The sequence below is a fragment of the Sinohyriopsis cumingii genome, chromosome 1 (assembly GCF_028554795.1).
Source record: "Sinohyriopsis cumingii isolate HCF-2022 chromosome 1, ASM2855479v2, whole genome shotgun sequence".
Lineage (NCBI taxonomy): Eukaryota > Metazoa > Mollusca > Bivalvia > Unionida > Unionidae > Sinohyriopsis > Sinohyriopsis cumingii.
Genome location: NC_142961.1, coordinates 109,798,195 through 109,820,434, shown reverse-complemented (window position 1 = coordinate 109,820,434; position 22,240 = coordinate 109,798,195). Strand labels below are relative to the sequence as shown.

General features: G+C 35.9%; 1 protein-coding gene across 4 annotated transcripts in view; it reads left to right on the top strand.

Moving 5' to 3' along the window:
- Positions 1-21,849, top strand: part of LOC149807584 (chloride channel CLIC-like protein 1) — a 29,945-nt gene extending 8,096 nt beyond the window's left edge. For 3 of the 4 annotated variants that reach the window (XM_089968386.1, XM_089968392.1, XM_089968377.1), the window contains exons 3-8: positions 3,696-3,932; positions 5,712-5,942; positions 7,604-7,744; positions 16,232-16,411; positions 18,478-18,759; positions 21,239-21,849. In XM_089968386.1, coding sequence (XP_089824512.1) covers positions 3,696-3,932; positions 5,712-5,942; positions 7,604-7,744; positions 16,232-16,411; positions 18,478-18,759; positions 21,239-21,523 — 1,356 coding nt within the window. In that variant the 3' untranslated portion in view covers positions 21,524-21,849. The remainder of the gene's footprint in view (positions 1-3,695; positions 3,933-5,711; positions 5,943-7,603; positions 7,745-16,231; positions 16,412-18,477; positions 18,760-21,238) is intronic. The other variant, XM_089968402.1, reaches the window with a different exon arrangement.
- Positions 21,850-22,240: the final 391 nt, after the last annotated feature.

The window sequence follows — 22,240 nt, the reverse complement described above, 5'->3', positions numbered from 1 at the left end:
AAATGAAATATCTATATCCATACTGAATATATACAAATAGCTATCTGTATTAATTAGTAGATGTACAGATGTTTTGTCTTTTTCCTAACTTTTTTATTGTGCATGAAATGTCGATCTCCAATGCATGTAGTGATATAACTTATTGTTTCTCCAGTCAAAATATATCACAAATTTTTTTTTATGGGTTTATTGAAGTTATTTTTAAACATTTCATTGTGGGTTGAAATGATGATAGATATATACAACTGAACAGTTGCTGGAATATTAACTTGGTGAAACTAATATGTCCCCAGCCCCTCCCGGCCACCAAAACTGAAATGTCAAAGAGCATATCCAAAAATTTTTTTACCTCTGGTACATACTGTCTTATCTAGAGTCATGAAATTTGGTTAGAAAATGCATCTTGATGAGTACTACTTTCATTAGTAGGTCATTATGACCTATTTTATACACTTCACAGAGTTGTGTTCAGTTTCATGTTTGATGTTCATTTTTCAGGCACTATTCAAGCTGGGATGATGAAATTGATTTTGATATGCACACCTTTACAAGAAAAGAAGGTTGTCATGATATATATTTAATCTTTACTGTGTTTACTAAAGTTTTTGTTTGGCTCTTGACCATATGAATTATTGGCATGTTATATGTATACTTTTCCATTGTAGAATCTTTCAACTTGGTGAGTGGAGGTGTCTTGATAAGTTTTAGAGTTTTATTGCAAAATGTTACAGGTGACCTATATGTTTCATGCTTCAGTGACTTTGTTGAAATTTTGTGTTTAAAGTTAATTTATGCATGCTATTTATGTTCCTGTTATGAAACTTGATAGTTAAATGCATCTGTTAATATTACACTTTACAACCTAATAAGGTCACTGTGACCTACATGTTATGCTTTACTAACATGTGCTAAGTATTTGTGTTTATGACCACACTGATTCATCCATGTTATATAGATTAATTTCTCCAACAGGGGCCCCAAGTGGCTGAGTGGTCTAAAGCGCTCTCCGTTACGGATCATTGCCATCTCACCTCTATCTGTGTGGGTTCGAGCCTCCTATTCGGCCAATGTGGGTATGTGAGAAAGCTTGCCAGTAGCTTCTCGTGGGTCGGTGGTTCTTTCTGGGGTTTTCCCTGGTCTTCCTCCACCATTAATACTGGCCGCCATGCATAGCCTATCATGTGCTAAAAAATGGCATTAAACCCTACAACAACAACAACAACAACTTTCTCCAACATTCACTTAAAAATTTAATGTTTGTAAAATATTTGCAAGCTACATTGATATAATGTTGGCTTTACATAAATGAGGTCAGTGTGATCATGCCATGTTTATGGTGTGTAATAATAATGCTGTGAATGGAAAAAAATCACTTCATATGAATGAAAATAAAAAGCTGAAAGTTGAAGGTCCTGACATTCCAGATGTTGTTTGTCCAAGTTTCTTTCTGACATGTACTTTGTAACATCGTTACACATATTAGGGCCAAGATGAGTTGATTGTTTGGGCTGGACCGAATAGCTGATTGTGTTTTACACAAGCTTTCTGTAGCTGTGTTTTCGTGTTTTGAATTAGGGCCTGAAAGAAAAGTTTAAAGAAGTTAACATTCTCTTCAGATGTAATTCCAATTTAAACGTATAAATTGTTGCAGAATTTAATAGTCATGAAAACAGTGAAGCTGTCCTTGACCATCATGGAAAAAGTTTTGGAAGTGGGGGAATCAACAGAAGCTAAAGTTGGTGTTGGGATTTACAGAGATGTTAAGTGTGTTTCTCAAAGGATTTTAATTACGATAGACCTGCTACACTTAAACTGGGTGAATTGAGCTGATGAATTCTACACCAGGCGTTTAGAAAGTGGTCATGCTATTTTTGGGTTTGCAGTCTTGCAATGTCATAGTTTCTTTCTCTCTCTCTCTCTCGCACGTGCACATAGGTTACATACACTAATGCACATTTCCATATATACTGTCAATCAAAAATACATAGGTCTGAATTGTGTGTGGGTCATTTAATTTGGCATTTATCAAAGATAATTTTGTTTGAAACAACAGAAACAACAACTGCTTAGTTCTTTTGTTAAAGAAATGATTCTTGAATGATAGTAATCACAAACAGCCCCCCCCCCCACTTAAGTTTTAAAACAGATTTGCTATCAGCTCTTACAAACCCATATTGATTTCAAGTGCTTTGATCACTTATTGCATTGATGAGATCTATAAATAACAGTGACTATCTCTCTCTCTCATCATGAAAAAAGGTCTTATTAAGTACACATATTTGTCATTTCCACTATACTACAGACAGTATTGCAAAAGCTATGGAATGAAACCTTTTTCTGTCAAGTTATCACCACTCCCAAATTTTGACACAGATATAAGTGTAAAAATAATGAAGCGAATTGAAATTAATGTTTCAGTTTAATCATATGCTAAGTTTTCTACAATGATTTCGCTTTGGGTGCATGGCCTATGTAGTACATTTGAGACTGCCTATTTAAGGATTTAATGACCAAGGGTTGGTTTGTGCCATGTTGTCAGGAAATTGGTTGCTGTCTTCTGATTGGCTGTTTGCAAATTTGGATACTAATTGATGTTTTGTGTGTATTTATGCATGGCTAGATGTGGATAGAATTGTCTATTTAACACACTTTTTAAAAGAAATTTTAATTTTTTGCTTTTGTTAGGTGTAAAATTTAATTATTTGGATATACCAGTTTATTTTTTATGTTCACTGAATAAACACTGCATAATTAAGTATGATTCACTTCATAATTTAGTGAATGTAAAAAACAAGTGGTCAATCCTTAATTATCTCATAAGACCACTTAACACAATTTAATGTTTGCAATCAACAGCATTGTATTGGAAATTTCTATAGAAAGCATCCTACAGACCCAAAAATCATTTTGGCATAACAATGCTTGCATTTGACTATTGGGCAAATGTCAGGAAGTGTGTGTTGTTAGGCCATGTTGTCACTTGTGTCTCTCATTCAGATAGTTCAAACCTGGAACAGATCAAATGGTGCAGGACAGAATTTTACCATAACCACAGAAATTAAAAACATTTAATTGGTCCCTTTGCAGTTTGCCAAGAATAATCAGTGGAGTAAATAACTTAGGCCTTGATATGTCTATGCATTATGCTTTTGGAGCATTGTTCAAATGTAGTGCCAAAGTTTTGTTGATATTGAGCATTGATAGCTGTATCAGTATTACAGATACTTTGATTTTTACATAAATGTTCATATATCCTAGCTTACTTCATCAAGAGTTGCACTATTGAGTGTTAACAGAATTAAGCCATGGTGAATGTCAGTGGTGGGTCATGGACTGGGAACAGGTGAGACCTAGTATTAAATTATGTTGAATTGTTTATTTTTTAGCAAGCATCATTTCTTGTTCATTACAGAAATGAAGAAAAGACAGTAAAGAAATTTGTGATTTGATGTTTTCTCATGAAACATTAAAAAGTTTGAATTGCCCTAATGATTTACAAATGTGTCTGTCAGAATTACTCATAATATGTATAGTGTAATTTTGGACACATGCTCATTAATGGTAGAGATAGTTGTTGAAATTACTATAGTCATATGTATTGTACATCCCTTCCCAGCCATCTCCCTCATATATTACAAAAATTATTCAGTCCTGTAGATGGTTGGTTAACGAAGATTGCACCATTTTTATTTCAGGTAACTTTTCAGGCAGAGGATAAACAGCATGCCACTAAGGAACCTTTCTCTTCTTCCACAACCTCACCACCATCGGAAACAGAGTATAAACAGAGTGCCACTAAGGAGCCTTTTTTGTCTACTTCCACAACCTCAACACCATCCAATACAGGGGATCAGTGTTACAAACAAGATCAAGCAGCATTGCCTTTACTGAAGCAGTATATCAGTACTCTATTGAGACATCTTGATGGAAAGGTACAGTGTTCCCTCAGTATAAAGTCACTCAGTATACATACCTCCCCTTATAATGCTGGTATAGTCAGTGATGTCATCAGCTTGGTTAAATTTTGTTCCATTATTCCTACAATGCCTTTACTAAATCAGTATATCAGTACTTTAATGAGACATCTTGATAGAAAGGGACAGTGGTCACTCAGTATACAGACCTCCCCTTATAATGCTGGTATGGTCAGTGATGTCATCAGCTTGGTTAAATTTTGTTCCATCATTCCTTCTTAATTTGTTTAATTTGATTTTAGTCCTTGGCTGTTAAAACCCAAATATACTCAAGTTTACATTATTGAATAACTTCTTTTATGTTGTGTGCTCTGTTATGACAGCTTTGTGTGTACTTTTCTGACACAAGCTTTGTGTACTATTATGACATAGCCTTGTTATCTACTGTTATGACAAAGCATTGTGTGTTTACTGCTATGACATAGCCTTGTGTGTTTACTGTTATGACACAGCCTTGTGTGTACTGTTATGACACAGTCTTGTGTGTGTAATAGTATGACACAACCTTGTGTGTACTGTTATGACACAGCCTTGTGTGTGTACTGTTATGACACAGCCTTGTGTGCACTAATGTGACATAGCCTTGCTGTGTGCATTGATGTCAGATTAATGTATTACTTAATGCTCATGCTGCTATTGGTCATGCTATATGGTTTTCAAAAGAATTGTCTTTTCATACTTATGATGTAATCAGGGTTGAGGGAGGTCCTCGGTAGGGTCATGAATGGTTATCAGAAGAAATTATATCATAAACCTGAGTGTCAGGAGGTGCTGCTGGTGGCCAGTTTATGGTTGCAGCAAAAAAAGGTTGGTTTCCACTGGTCTACAGTTTGCATAAAGTTCAGGAGCATTGTCCATCTCTATCTGTAGAATTTGTTGCAGTTTAAACTCAAAGTAAATTTTTTATTTTTCTCGTATGTAATGCAGTTTACTTGTGTGAGAAGGTCGTGAAGAATACACTTATCCCATATGAGTGCACTAAGTGACACTATTGATGTTATCATTATGGTAAGACCTCATGAATGTTTGCAATATTTATTTGTGAATGAAATGGAAAGACAAATTTTGCTATCTGAAAAACAGTAATCCATGTGTGCAGCAATTCTTTTTTCACTCTTTCTGATGAATTAATTTTTTTAAATAAAGTACACATTTTCATTGGTAAATCTGTATGAAATGGCCTCTACTTTTTATTTTTCCAGCACCCTTTTCTTGTTAGAAATTAGAGAAATTAGAGAAAAATTTTTTTAATAATAATAAGCATTGGTGTGGTATAGTGGTGTCCTTGGGCTCCAATTTAACAATCACAAAATGCAAGTTAATTGTGAAAATTGCTTGCTGAGATTTCAATTATTGTATGATTGCTAAATTTTTAAATGATGTAAATTCAGCAGAATCCCATGCATAATTTCAAAACATAAATGAAGCATGTTTTGACATTGATAAACTCAGGATCAGAGTGGGGGGTGGGGATACTGATACACCCTTACTCTGGATAAGAATGTGTAGGATCAGGATATCCCACCATAACCTCTGATTAGAATGTGTTGGGAGGAATTTTGCAAAGCCTGATTCTTACCCACAGATTCTGACCCCCAGGAAAATGCATCTGTCCCTATGTCCCATGGTCACTGCAGGGCTTATGACTAATTATGTCAGCCTCATCAGACCTTAAATTATACTCAAAATCATAACCATTATGATGATTCTCAATCTGTTATTTTTTTTTTTTTTAAGGAGCCTCAGAAGGGAAAACAGGATTACAATCTCGTATTGGAGCTTTCTGATTCGGATGTTGAGCTGTTGCATCGTTTTGTGCAGGCCGATGATCAGAAACATGTCCACGAGGTGCATGAGATACTTACAGACAGAATTCAGGGTGTTACTCTTGTAACACATGACACTGGCGAGAAAACGGCTCTGTGGATTGAGTCTAGATTTGGCCTTCCATTAGAAAAACTTGTTCAGGTATGAGTAGAATACATGTAATGCCTTTTCCATGGCAGCCGTCTTGAAAATCTTGTTATTGCTACAGTTGCATTATGCAGTTTAGTACATTGCATAGGGTTTAATTTGTAAAGAAAAAGTATTTCCAAGGTTATCCTCACTGGTTATCCTGGCTATTTAAAAGAGAACTTAGATACTTTGGCCAACTTGAAAATCTTGTTATCACTAGTTTTCCCAAATGGATGGTCATATCAGCATGGGGTTTTCATTAAAAGGCTTCTTATGATGTCTGGTTCATCCTAAATGAAAATAGTTCCAATCCATTGTCCAATATGGCCACCAGAGCAGCCATCTTGAAAACTGTGATGGCTGCTCTCTTGAATGAATAGTAATAACAACATTGAGATTTCTCGTGATGTCTAGTTGATCCTAAATGAAAATGGTGCTGATCTGATGTCCAATATGGCCACCACAACACTCGTCTTGAAAATCTTGTAATTGCTACTCCTGAATAGGAAGTCATGTATGGAAAATATTGTTATCTCTACTCCTCTTTAATGGATGGCTATGTCTGCATGAGGTTTTCACCAATAGACTTCTTGTGATACCTAGGTGGTCATAAATGATGATGGTACCAGTTGTATATCCAATATGACTGCCGTGATGACTGTCTTAAAAATCTTTTTGCCATTTTTTGCCTTGAATGGGTGATTATTATGCCATGGGATTTTCACCAAAAGACTCAAAGATGTCCACTTTTCCTAAATGAAAATGGTGCCAACCTAATAGTATGTGTAGCACAGCATCTAATTTGAAGAATGTCAAAGATGATTTCAACACTAGACCATTAAAAGGAAGAGCTAATCATCTTTAGTCCCTGGAAATTATTTCGCCTTAGATGAGTGTCTCTCCCTTCAAGGGACTCTTGTTTTAATTTTATTTATCAGTCATGAATAAGGTGATCAGATATCTGACTGTTTGAGTGTCTTACCAATTACAGTCAGTATTCTGATGATATATGAGTTTAGTTTGTTGAACATCATAATAGCATGGTAACAAGTAACATTCTCACATTATTAAACTTGCTGAGTTAGCATCCCTTTTGCTCATTTCGAAGCCATTTTTTTCCCCCAGCCATGAATGTAGAAGTAGCACGCTAGTCTATTAATTCATTTGTCCATCTTTCTGTTACATCATGGTTAAGTTTTGTATTCAGGTCAGTTTCTCAGGCATAGTTTATAGTCTTAGAGTTGTGCAATTTTTTATATAGGTGTCTTAGTGAGGACGACATCATCCCACCAAAAGTAGGTCACTGCCCTAAATTTCATGATTAAATGACTACAGTTAAGTGTTGTATTGTTGTCATTTAAGTGACTGCAGTTAAGTGTTGTATTGTGATCATTATTGAGCATTGTTGGCCACAGAATTATGTAACTTTGTGAATGTTGCACTATCACCAAAAGTGGGTCACCATGACATACATTTCATGCTTAAGTGACTTCTAGTTTTTTGAGGCACATTTGACTGCAGGAACATACAAAGATTGGGGGTGGGGGGCAAAACATTTGTGTTCTATGAAGGCATTTCTTGTTATTTTAAATATTTTGTCCAACTGAATTTTTTCTTCCTATTTCAAAGAGGAGATGTCACAGTTTTACGGGAAGAGTTTATTTGCTTTTCAGATAGCAGCTTTAATGGCCCTGGCTTCAATTGTGATGCTGATTGAATTTAGCATGCAGATTTCCATCAGGAGGAGAGTCACCCAGCTGATCATCTTTATGTTCATTGTTAGTGTCCCCATGACTTGGTTTGAACTGTACCAGGTAATCACATTATACATAATAATACTTCACATGATGTATGTAGATACCATATTTTCAAAGTGCATCGACTGTTTCACACTCTTGCTTTATTTTGTTACTGCTGAATATCCATGTGTTGCATGTATAATTGGGTTCTCTCTGCACTATGCTGTAGGGTCTGGGATTATACATGATGCCTATGGGTTTGGGATTATAATTGACTTCAAAACCAGTCTCAATCCACTATTTTAAGAGTGAGACATATATGGTAATGTATCAATTTTCCGTGCAGGTCCCTAATTTGTACCTGTGACATACAGTTTAATGAGTCAGTGCAAGGTGTTTTTGGACAAACTTCTCTTGAATTAGTACAGTCTAAGTCACAGAACTGCTTCTGGCAAAGCTTTTCACCCATACCCAAGTAGCGTGACTACTACACTGTTTGTGCATTGTATTTCACACTGAGCTTCACCCGGCAAAATTCTGCACTAATACAGTGTGACCCCGCTATAGCATGCACCGTTATGACATGAATTCGGATATAACACGATCGTGGCATGGCTCCCATAATTTTATATGTATTTTTCTTGCGCACAAAAAAAATCTTTCTAAAAAGTACGAAGAAAAAAACATAAAAGAGTTTATTATCATTTTGGGGAAGAGATCACGCATGAATAATGCTAGATGATCTTGGAGTGGCTCCTGAAATTTTATATGTATTTGTTTCATACACGAAAAAAGTTTTTCGTCTTAAAAGTACGAAAACTAAAGTGTAAAATGTTTATTCTGGGATCGCTTAGGGTTTCGCCAGTGTCGCAAACTATGATTTTATTTTCCTTATTGGCAGCAAAATATACCATCTGGCGATTTTTTTATTGGCGACTTTGTTGGCTGTTTAAATTTGTATATACAACCATTGGTTTGGAGTGGAGAAATTCAGGGGCCCATGAAAGGAAGCTGCAAACCTGATATAAAATGCACTGAAATTTAACTATTGTTATATAAACAATTTTTTTGTCCATATTGACAAACCATCTTAACAGTGCATTGTTATATCATAATCCGCTTATCTTGACATCTAGCAAGAGTTCTGTATGTTGTGAGATAAACGCTTTTTCTTTTTTGTTTTTGTTTTTGTTGTTGACATTTCTGGCAGCAGAGATCAACCGGACAAGGCATTATCTCGTAATCCACCTTTCGCCAGATTTTCGGCCGCTCGCTAGTAATTAACATATTTACATAGACTGACATTTGTGTGTGGATGGTATGTAAAATTCCTCTTCTTTCCACTCCAAGTTAAATCCTTCAGAACACCCACATGTTCTGTAGTAATCCCTGTCATCAGACCAGAACACATGCATCTCTATCATCCGTTGACCCTTTGTTAAATTGAGTGAAAGGCAGCATCACTCCGCAACCACACAAAAAAAATCTTTCTTGTTGGTTTATTCATTAGGCAGGGAGGAACTGTAACTACGATCGACCAAACGATGGCCAGTTCCTTTTTTAAAAATGTACCCAGATAAAATAGTTTGCTGAAATTTCAAAGAAATCATTACCTCTCAAGCACTGACTGTTATGAAAACGTACTAAGCAAATGAAAAAAATATAAGTCTCAATCATGCAATACAGTTATTTGATGTTGCCGCCACAATAAGAAATGGGCATTTATTTGGTTCTCTAAAGCTGGCCTTTAGCGGTGACTTCAATAACGCATGCATATTTCATCAAGGAAAGCCGACTAAAATCTTCAATTAAAACAAAGAACTTTTCTTTAAAGAAGTCAGTACCAAACTTAAATAAAAGCAATGGAATCTGATGGATTTTTTCATTTTCCAACGTGAATAGAACACATTTACTGTGCTGTGAAAGTTTCCTTTTTGCAGGGAAAAAGATTGTGCTTACGAATGCTACCAACTGCTGCTTAAAACACAAACTAACTTCTACCGACTTGGGATGTACTGGAAAGCAAATGTGCCTCATTATTCATTACGTGTTTGTGCTATATTTATCCACTGAATTCAGACCAATATGACCTGTTACAAAATTATTGAATATTTTAAAGCTGTGTGTGTGCATATTTTCGATGGAATCACTTGTATTGTGGATTCAATGTATGTGATGAGATTCGTGGGTGAGTACACATGTTGATACTCTATTCATGCTTTACATAAGACATGTATATAAACAGTATACACGTATATGTACCAATCCATGATGCCTTATCTGTTTTCAGCATTAAGAGGTTAGTGTTAGGACTGGTCGATATGACTGAAATATTCATAAAGCTGTTAAAAATCCAAAGCACAAACCACACACCCCAAACACACTGCATCTTGTCTTTACAAATGATCTGCTGTCATATTATACCATCACACTCTCTCTATACATATTAATGAGGTGATCTTGCATCTGATTGTTTGAGCATGTTACCATGTTATTGACTCTTTTGTCTGATATGATATTGATCAAACTCGGTACATATGCTTAAATCATCAAGATCTCAGATGAGTGCAGTTATGAGTGAGATCCATGCATATTATTTAGATGATCTTGCATCTGATTAGCTGAGCTTGTCAGTGCTTTAATGATTCTATTTCTGATCAGATTTTCCACCTGTGGAATCTTTGATGCAAAATAGGCACATTGCACATTCCTGCATTTGTCGGGAGGTAACAGAGGCAATCTGGTTACTATGGGTTATGTTCAGTGTTGGTAGACGAAACGATCCTGTTAGTTGAGAAGAGGAGAGGTTATTGCCACTCCAGTGCAACACACTACTTTCCTGCAACTTCATCAAGACATGAGGTCATTGATGTCAAGTTTCAGGTGCTATGTTAATCAGAGATTTAAATTCATTTGCTGCAAGACTTGTAAAGGTTTTCATTTTGATAAAGGAAATAGCTTCTGTTGCATTGTGAAACCTTACAAAGGACATAGCCTCTGAGATGTCAGTAAGGATCAGTCAAGCATACCTGCCATATTCCTAAATAATGTTGGTGTGTGTATGTGGGGGTGGAGGTTGTGGGGTTGGTGAGACTCAAAAAGTGTGTTTTGAGGTCCTACGTGGAGTGGGTGGGTATCAGTATACTTGACCCATCCCCCAAAGGTGACATCTTTCATGAGAGAATAAGCTATCTTTTCATATTATCCTATAGCAAATGACTGGAAGCTCAAATTGGAATAAACGAAAATCAAGAAAAATACTTATCTGTTTTCTTTAAGGTATTTAATACACTTTTGAACCAAAAAATGTTGGCAGATTTAGCAGTCTGATATCATCACCACACACATAAACATATGCGAAGACACATATTTCAGTAGCTTGAAGGTAATGCATGTGTCTTTTGCATTCATCGTTGCATTCCTGAGCACGTCCTGGTCAGTTGTTCTTTCCAACCATAATATTAGCATTGTCAGAACTGTATCCAAGATATGCTTGTCTCTATAAAAAAAATATTATACATTACATTTAGGACTGACCATTTCATGCAATGGGTGGGGGGGGAATAATATTTTCAAGCTTTATCGGGGCCTTGATAAACACCTCTGTCCACTACAAGTATTTTAACACAATCTCTTTATCAACACAAATCAGTTGTGTAAACATGAGCATTTATTTAATATTGTCTTTCAGTTGGTCTGTTTAATGGCTTAGATCATCCTGAAAATCACGTGTCAATTAATAGTTATTATTCTAACAAGATTAATATAACAAATAATAATAAAGAGAATTTATCAGACTGTTAGTTTAATTCTGCATATTGAATATGTTACATATAGGTGCTGCTACTATAAATGTTAGAATGAAATGTTGTATAATGTTGATATGGTGTTTGCAGTATGTGCAACGAATGAAATGTTTCCCTTTGCTGCTGTGCTTCAGACTGTGAAAACCATGAATTCTAAAATTTTGTTTGCCAGGCTTAGCTTGCTTCATTAAATTGGAAATGTGTAGTGACTTTTGTTCTTCAACATGCATCTCTTCAGTTTACCTATAGCTTGAAATGAATTGGGTTGTTCAGTTTGCAAACTTTACTTATGCAAGTCTGTCTGATGGGCTCCCCCCAACAGCACTCTTCAAAAGTTTTAAAGCTTCACCCAAGCTGTTGTCAGCCAGTTAAGTAATATGTGACATGGTGATTGGTTAAAGCAAATAAGTCTGCCCAACAAGAGAACAAAGAGGGCTCATCATGCAGCATTTGTTGTTTGTGGCCTCACAGTATTCGAGTTTGGTTGTTGTTGTTGTTGTTTTAGGATTTAACGCCATTTTTCAGCACACGATAGGCCATACATTGCGGCCAGTATTAATGGTGGAGGAAGAACCCGGAAAGAACCAACGACCCTCGAGAAGCTACTGGCAAACTTTCTCACATACCCACATTGGCCGAATCCGAGATTCGAACCTACGCAGACAGAGGTGAGATGGCAGTGATGCGTAATGGAGAGCGCTTTAGACCACTTGGCCACTCAGGACCCCTTCGAGTTTGGTGGAGAGTTGCTGGGCTTATAGGGCAAGAAAGAAGGATCACACTTCTTCCCAGGAGGATTCCATCAGTTCACAAGAAGGGGCTATCTCACATCTTTGTGTATGAAATTCGCTTGTAAATTTGGTACTTCCCAGTGAGCAGAAGTTGCCTGCTTCAGTGATGACACTTCCCAGGGTGTGTATATTGCCTGACTCAGCAGGAGAGGTGGCTATGGCAAATCCCATTTTATGAAATTCGTCTGCATCAATGACAGCACTTCCAGTGTATGTTAGTTACGTGATTCAGTGAGGGAGGTGTCCAGAGTTAGGAAGTTGCCTGCTTTCACTGGGGGGGGGGTGGGGAGTCTCTGAGGGAGGGAACACCACATAGTATAGGGAAGTCACCATCCTCAAATGATGAGCCTCACCTTCCAGATGCAAGGGAATCACAGTTAAAATCTCATATTAGTATATGTAAATCTTAAAGTAAGCAGTATCTCACAGTTAATATCTCATATTAGTATATGTAAATCTTAAAGTAAGTGGTATCTCACGGTTAATATCTCATATTAGTATATGTAAATCTTAAAGTAAACAGTATCTCACTTAATATCTCATATTAGTAAATGTAAATCTTAAAGTAAGCAGTATCTCACAGTTAATATCACATATTAGTATATGTAAATCTTAAAGTAAGCAGTATCTCATTCGTCTGAGTTGAGTTCTCTGAAGAGAGACTCTCCAATAAGGTTTACAACATCAGACCAATCATTGCCCTGTGACAGGTAACCAGGATATGTGTCTAGTGACCATTGTAGACGGTCTGCCACCAGTCACTGTGTACCAGGCACTGGGCATTAGACACTGGTCATTAGGCAATGTCCAGATTCAATTGACTGAGTTTCTGTCACCAAGCAGCAGCCAGTAGGTACTGATCACCAAGCACTTGTTGCCAATCACTGGGTATAGTGGCAATCTTCCATGTTTGGTTTCGTGTCACCGATCATAGAGCACATTTGTCATTTTCACAGAGTTTAGAGTAAAGAGTTTTATGTATGTTTCCTTAAAAGATTTTTCAGTGTCCAATTTTTAATTTGTTTGCTTTAAAGACATTGTGAGAACTTAAAATAGTGATGAATATATATATATATATATATATATATATATATATATATATATATATATATGTGCTAGTAGTTCAAGGAAGTAATATGGATTTATATATGAATAGATAATGAGAATGTTTGAAGAACTGAATATGCTGTCCATTGATGGCTTTATAGTTGTTTTGTCTTGCCAGCATAGTTTGCATATACCATATATACTCGCGTATAAGCCTGTTCTTGTATAAGCCGACCCCCAAACTGAATAGGTATAAACACTAAAAGTGCATGACCCGCGTATAAGCCAACTTACAATTCCGAAGCATCTTGAGGTGTGCGAGGTAAGTTCTAAATTCATTTATTTAGACAATCTTGTATTTAAAAAATTACTTGTATTCTTATATCGGAGTTGGCGTGCATGATTATTAAAAAGAAATGGTATAAACTTGTTTGAAAAGTAATTTATTTAATTTTCTGTTTTCTTATAAAGTTTCGGAAATAATGCTTTGAAAATTATGCTAATACCATAAAAGCCGAGTTCTTGTTTGCTTTGATGTAAGCGACCTTACACAATACCTGTCAACTTAAACGCCAGGAGGGGAAAAACACTCCTCAATTTTGGGATCACTTTACGCCTACCTCCTGATTTCATAATATCTTCCGATTTTTGTAGAGAACTCCTGATTATTACATTATGTCTTCGATTTTCATTTCTTCTAAACAAGAAAAGTCCTACATGTTCTGTTGTATCACCTGTGAATTATTGTTGTGACGAAATAATTATTTTAGTATAAAGCATTCGCTTCTTCACTAAAGAGAATGTTAAGTTGAACATTATCGTAAATTAATGATTATTTTTACCACTACAATAATACAAAACTAAAAACATAAACCAAAACAAAAGATAAACCACAACAATACAATCATCCACAATTAATTTCAATCCCAAGAACGATCGCTATGAATGCTGTAACTCCATATGCTATAGCTCCATTCCCACGAAAGAAAATTACATGAGTGAACACCTGGCATTTTTATACCGTATATACCAGTGTTAAACTGGTATAGTTACCGGTCAGAATTCCCTCTTATCACAAGCCAGTTTCAGGGTTTTAATGACTAACTGGCCTGTATTGCTGTCACAAAACGAAAGACAAATTCGCCGATATCAACATAAGAGACACCGAAACATCAAGCTTTCCATTTTGTGGAAAGTTATGTTTGTTCAGCTAAAATAAAATTAAAATTGATTGATGTTGATCTTAGTTGATCTCTATGAGAATTTTAGCCTTTATTATTACCACTCTTCGTGAACATGTAAATTATGATGGTTATGTGCTCTTTTTGAACATGTAAATTATGATGGTTATGTACCTTGTACAACTAAACGTGCGTACATTTTCAAAAATATTACCTCAGTTTGTAGGATTGCTTATATCACTGAAAATGAGTAACTTGTGAGCACGTGATTCAATGTAAATGAAACAGCTATTAAGGATTAGCTGAAATGTTATCTGGAAGAATGCAATTTGGTCGAAACAATGAATAAAGGAAAATCTGCATCTATGTTTGGGAATAAGTAAGGATTTAAGTGATACTATGCACTCTTTGCACTGTGTAAGTACTGGTTCAGCATGGTCTCCCTGGTAAACTCAACCGGCCCACGAATTATGAAGTCTGTATTTACCTTTATTTAACTTCATGTTGGAGAAATAAGAAAATGTGCACATGCAAAATAATAACAAAATCAATCATAGTACTTTATAACAGTTTAATAATTGTCGGGTCACTGAAAGTAACTTTTTTACATGCCTATGTCTTAGGACACGGAGAAAATTATTTTTCATGTCTCAAGATTTACAGCCATTACAGTAGTCAACAAAAAGACCTAAAAACTGTAAAGTGTACACATTGGCCTGTGGAGTCAGGAACCCAAGCCGACTGAGGTTCCTGACTCAGCTGGCCAATGTGAGTATGTGGGAAACCTTGCCAGTAGCATCACATGGGTCGGTGGTTCTTCTCTGGGTTTTCCTCTACCATGTATACTGGCCAATGTGTATGGCCTATCATGTGCTAAACCTGTCCATTGTCCAGTCGACAATTAGTACAACTTGGTTATCACTACTCCACCTAAACTGCTTGGAGGATTACCATGAAATCTTACATACATATTTATCTCATGGGCTGATTGATCCTAAATGAAAATGGTGCCACATTGAAATCCAATGTGGCCACCATAGTAGCCATCTTGAAAAATTTTTTATGGCTACTTCGAGGCAAAGAATCATACGGATTTTACCAGAAAACTTCTTATGATGTCTATTTGGTCCTAAATGAAAAATATGCTGATCTGACCAGTAATATAGTCACCATATATATATATGTGTGTGTGTGTGTGTGTGTATATATATATATATATATATATATATATATATATATATATATATATATATGAATGAGTGAAATGGCTTGACTAGACTTTGTAGACATCTTTGATTTGAGATAAGAAAGACAACTATTTATTTTGGAGTTTAAAGGTGAAATGTCATGGCCTGAGTGACTCCAAAAAAGTAAACCATTTCCACAAAATAACTCAAGGCCCTTGACCAAATTTTGAAAATGATTTGCATGCATTTAAGACATTAAGTATGTTTACTATGCATTGGGTTGTATGGTTTGATGGTACTCTTATTCTGCAGGTTCTCAGTTAAAAGTACATTACTCAGGATTGGCAATGTCTTTGTAAAGAACAATGTTGTATATAAAGGAAATATCATTGTTTGTTAAAGGAAAGTTGTTGTCAGTCAGAAGTTGAATATTCCTAATACAGAGAGCAAACTTGAACATGTTTGTTCTCATAAATTTTCTATCAGGCCTTGAATATTCCATTATTGAAGGTTGTCGTGAGAGCTGATTTTACAATTTTCACCTTTACAGAGTGAGGATATAAAACGACAGACAATTTCAACTCAGGATGTGCCAGAGGAATGTAAAGCTGCTGGAAAGGATAACTTCTGGTCATTAATAAAATCCTTCTTCTCCTCCAGAGAAAATAAGTGTGCTGCTTATTGGGAACATCTCTTGATAGATCCCGTGTGGAAGATTACTCCAACCAAAGTAAGTCCTTGATAGATCCCGTGTGGAAGATTACTCCAACCAAAGTAAGTCCTTGATAGATCCCGTGTGGAAGATTACTCCAACCAAAGTAAGTCCTTGATAGATCCCGTGTGGAAGATTACTCCAACCAAAGTAAGTCCTTGATAGATCCCATGTGGAAGATTACTCCAACCAAAGTAAGTCCTTGATAGATCCCGTGTGGAAGATTACTCCAACCAAAGTAAGTCCTTGATAGATCCCATGTGGAAGATTGCTCCAACCAAAGTAAGTCCTTTATAGGCAGGTCTGATTCATCAACCACAGAGTCCAACAAATCTTGTATATAGGACCATGGGGCTACCAGAATATTGTATCGGGGGCTACCATATATTTAAGTCTGATAGCATTGTGGGTTAATGTTAGATGTCATGAACTGTCCTATTTTTCTTTTCAACATGCCCACATAAATACATTAAAGAGATTAATAATTTTTAATAATATAAGAAAATAAAATGGAATCCTTCAAGCTAAGAATTCCATATTAAAATTACTTCTTCCCTAAATAATTTAAACCAGACTACCAGGCTATTTTTTGGGATGCCTGCTGGGTAAAAATCGGATTTGGACCTTTGTATGGGCTACCATCAAATTTTGAAATTTATCAGACCCAGGGTCAGCACATGTAACTATCGTCTCACAATTGTTTTACATCAATTGCTAGTAGAATGGAGACATCTTAAAATGAGTGCATACTCCACGTCATATGAAGATCATGTCTTGTGTATGAGCATTTCATTACTCCACATCATATGAAGATCATGTCTTGTGTATGAGCATTTCATTACTCCACATCATATGAAGATCATGTCTTGTGTATGAACATTTCATTGGCAATACATAACACGTGTTAAGTGAACCAGTAATATTGGAAGTGTTGACCAGTCGGATTTGCCCACTGATTCTCTTAATAGATCATCTCTGGAACAGTAGTGAAGTATGTTTCAATGTGTTCACTTCTTAAATGTTAGCATGGTAGAACCATTCAGAATTGACATTAAAAACATTACAGAGAAACAATGTCTGTTTAAACAAGATGCTGGTGTATCTACATGACCACTAAGAAAGAAAATCTTTGATTGTATTAAATGCTTACACCAACACTGATGACAATTAGCAGTGCTGTTTCTTGCATTTTTGTATTTTAAAAAGTTTCATGTTACCCTGTACAATTTCTAATGAGTTACATGTTTGCTGTAGATGCAATTCATGTCACTCTCTCGTAAATGAAACTGCATGAATAAATTATGTATGACAGAAAACTGATTAATGTTGCAAATTAAAAAACAATGGAAGAGGCAAAATAGTTTCTTTTATCTGATATTGAACACCATTTATCTGAAATGTGAGGTTTCCTTTTACTTTTAACGGATATCCCTGGGGTATTCCAATATTTTCACTTGAAATTCCCTTTTTTTGGTCTTAACTACATATTGCTGCATGTGTAGCTGGTGAGTAAAAAAAACAACGTAACCTTTGGTACAATGACCTCTTGATTTGAAAGATATTTGAGGATTATATAAGTGCTTGTAATAATTTGTTTTCCACTTTAATGCAAAGAGTGCAAGTTGTATTGCAATTCAGTACTTTATTTGCAAATAATGATATTGCTCATATATCACAAAGCTGTTTATGAATGCAATTTAGAGTTCTGTGAAACAACTGGTATCCAAATAAATACCTCTTCCAAAAATTGTTGGGTGGATATTCAAAAAACTTTGTAGTTATGTTGACTCTGTGGTGACCCTTTGTGAGAGGAGTGTCAGGATTGATTCTCAAACCTGGAGTTTGTGGGAGATAGTAAAAAAACAACAACAGTGTGTCAAAAATTCAGTTACTGTGACATTGTTCTGACCAGATTCCATGTGCAGTCATGGCAGGATGATACATCATATATATGATGGATTTTGGATTTCGACCCTTGGGTCACGAGCACATGATGGGGGAAGCAGGGGGTTTGGTATATACAGTGTAGTAGCATGGATATTTGTGATGAAGTTGTTTTGTCTAAACTTTGTGTTGTTCTTCAGGCAATTGCAGTCACAATAGTGAGATTCTTTGTGTCCCCCTTGAAAGATGTGGGTGCTGCAATGAGAGAGTTTACCATCAGTGTCTTCCATGACCTTCCAATCCACCTATATCCTATTGCCATAGTGATGATTGGACTGTTTCTCTTCCTGTTCTTGTTCATGTCATGTGGATACAGTCTCCACTTACCCTTAATCTCCATATCACCTACCTACCCACCAGCTATCAGCAATAGTGGACTCCCTCAAGCACTGACAGATTCCAGTAATCGACTCTTGGCCAAGGTACATACAAATGAAACCTTTCTCATCTTACATACTTGCAAAATGGATGTGAAGAAACAAATTTTGAATTTGTGTGATTTGTTTAATATCTAAATAACATGTACTGCTTTTTCCCAGGATATTTTCATTTATGGAATTTGCTGGGGGATGATCTTTTCACTTGCATGTATTTAGCTTGTTTTAGAAGCAGCACTCATTAGAATTTTTACAGCATACACAAGAGACCATGTTGTGCTGTGTATCACTAATTTTGTCACAAATTTGCAGACCATGTTGATCTCCATATCACCGTTTCTGTCACAAATTTACAGACCATATTGTGCTCTGTATCATTATTTCAGTTACAAATGTATAGACCATGTTGTGCTCTTCATCACTGTTTATATCATAAATTTACATACCATGTTGTGTGCAGTATCAGACCTGCCAACCCTTATGATTTTGCCAGAAGTTTTAAGAAAATTTCCCTTAAAATACGGAATTATGGCATACAAGCAAAAGATACAGAAAAATCGTTGCCAAAAAAATCCAGATAATTGGTTCATCCATGTTTGATTTGGATCTGGGTTTCATATTAGAATTAGTGAAATTAGTTGGGAAACCAGACTAACTTTACAGCAGCACCTATTTGTTCATGCAAAGCATCTGCATGATGAAACTGTTGATTATAGAATTTTTTTAAAATGGCTTCCAGAAAGCGATGCATGTTTAAGATGAAAGAGAAAATAAACTTCTAAAAAGGTGTTAATAATCAACACAGAAGAATAAAAAGGAGTATTCAGATTCTTATGAATAAAAGCAGGAAAAGACACAATTACGTTTATTGGACATCACATGCCAATTTGAGTATGTCTCATGGCAGGAGATATGATGGCCATCATGTGAAATGGGAAAAGAATTTCCAAGAATTACGTCAAGTTGAGAGATAGCAACAAGCCGTTGAGTTGCATAGGGTTTGGAACTAAAGTTTGTGCAACTGTACTAGAGGTAAATAAAGTCTGTGCATACTTTACAAACTTTTCAGTTTAACATAATGTTTATCGCCGCTGCATCAAACTTTTAATTACGTTTTCCAGCTTTACAACAGCAGTTACTGATATCTTGTTACACCTTACTGAAAACTGGTCAGTCTTATGGAAAAAAATCAACTGCCTTACTGAGATGGGCTCATCAGGGTTGGTAGGTCTGCAGTATAACTGTTTATGTCACAGATTTACAGACTGTGTTGTGCTGTGAATCACTGTGTCACAGATTTGCAGCTGCACATACAGATAGTTTGTGACACTGTTGTAGGTGGTGTATTTATTTTTATCAAAATTATATATTATACAAGAGATAAGTAATGTGTGGTGTAAATCCTTTATATTTCAGCTTATGGCTAGTTCTAATTACTGTCAAAGCATATGGCTATTCTTAATTGCTGTCAAAGCATATGGCTATTCCTATTTGCTGTCAAAGCATATGGTTATTCCTAATTGCTGTCAAAGCATATGGCCATTTCTATTTGCTGTCAAAGCATATGGTTATTCCTAATTGCTGTTAAAGTTTATGGCTATTCCTGATTGCTGTCAAAGCATATGGCTATTCCTAATTGCTGTCAAAGCATATGGTTATTCCTAATTGCTGTAAAAGCATATGGCTATTACTAATTGCTGTCAAAGCATATGGCTATTCCTAATTGCTGTCAAAGCATATGGTTATTCCTAATTGCTGTCAAAGCATATGGCTGTTCCTAATTGCTGTCAGAGCATATGGCTATTCCTAATTGCTGTCAAAGCATATGGCTGTTCCTAATGGCTGTCAAAGCATATGGCTGTTCCCAATTGCTGTCAAAGCATATGGATATTCCCAATTGCTGCCAAGACTGACCTGGTGGCCTAGTGGTTAGAGCGTCCCCTTCAGATGCAGGTCATGGGTTCGATCCCCAATCGAGTCATACCAAAGACTTACAGAAATGGTACTAACAGCTGCCTCGCTTGGTGCTTAGCATTAAGAGGTTAGTGTTAGGACTGGTTGACCTGCTGTCAGGATAATGTGACTGTGTGGGACATCATGCTACATGTCTGCAGCATGATGCCCCAGTGCTAGACTTTACTATAAACTGCCACATTGCAGACCTTGTAGCAGTATTATTAAAAAGTTGTTAAACCTATGTTAAAAATCCAAATCACGCACACACACACAATTGCTGTCAAAGCATATGGCTGTTCCTAATTGCTGTCAAAGCATATGGCTATTTCTATTTGCCATCAGAGTTGAACAAAAATTAAAATACTGCACTGTTATAAAATGTATTAATATACTGGACTCAGAACACTTGTTCTAAAACTTAACTGAATCATTGGTACTGTGCTTGTTGCTAAAATTTTGTTGACATTAGTTTTAATTAGACTATCTTGTCTAGTGCAAATTTATAATGATTATTCAATCAATAGCTTAATTTGTTCTTTTACTTTTTACTGATTCAAATTAATTACAGTTGGAACAGATTGAACAGAGAATGATGACGACAGAGGAGAACCTTGAGGACAAGATAAAAAGCCTGGAATCTGTCCAAAAAGCAGCCATAGAGTACACCATCTCTCATACCCCCACCTCTAACAAGCATCCTGGCTGTGGAGATTCATCTCCCTACCCTGGATTTGCATCACCAACATTGTCCAGGACAAATTCAGTAGCAGATACAGTTAATTCCAGGGAAAATTCTCAGAATGAAAACTCAGGACCTCCCATTGATACCATACATCCATCAGAAGTCTCTTAGCGGTGCTGTCAATAGTTAATTGGCAGCAAATTATTGCTCTCTGAAATTGCTCTAAGGTCTTATGATAGTTGTGTTTTTATTTCACCAAAGTATTTATTGAATACGAAATAGACTGTAATGCAGGGTGTAGATCTTCTACGTTTGTGTATATGGCTAGTCCTATTTGCTGTTTGTCAAGCAAAAATTATAGCCATGTTTCTGCATGTATTGTGCAATATAATGCAAGTTTTCTGGTCTTCTCCAGAACTTCCTAGTTGTTTTCATGAGGAAATCCACAACGAGAAAATACTCTGCCAAATTAAAAATAAAAAAGTATTTACATAATAGCAAGATCTCTCACTTATTTTGGGTTGGCAGATGAATTCGGATTTCGTATTAAAGTTTTTATGAAGCAGATGACAGGAAATTCAGGTACAATTTGGTATATGTTTTTACAAGTCATCGCATGTAATTTTCTGCAAAGCATTGTGAATATAACTGGAATTATTTATAGAAAGTTTTTTCATGTATCTTAGAAATGAGTTAAACAGTACCAGTAATATATACGATGACTTGCAGAAAATGCCCCACAATGACATGTAGAAATGATGATCATTTCAATGGGAATTTATATTGCTTTTCCTAGTCTTCAGATTAAACTTCTCACCGAAACTGAAATTAATTTGCAATCTTAAAAGATAGCATCAAGTTTATATTTTGATTATTATTGCCATTAAA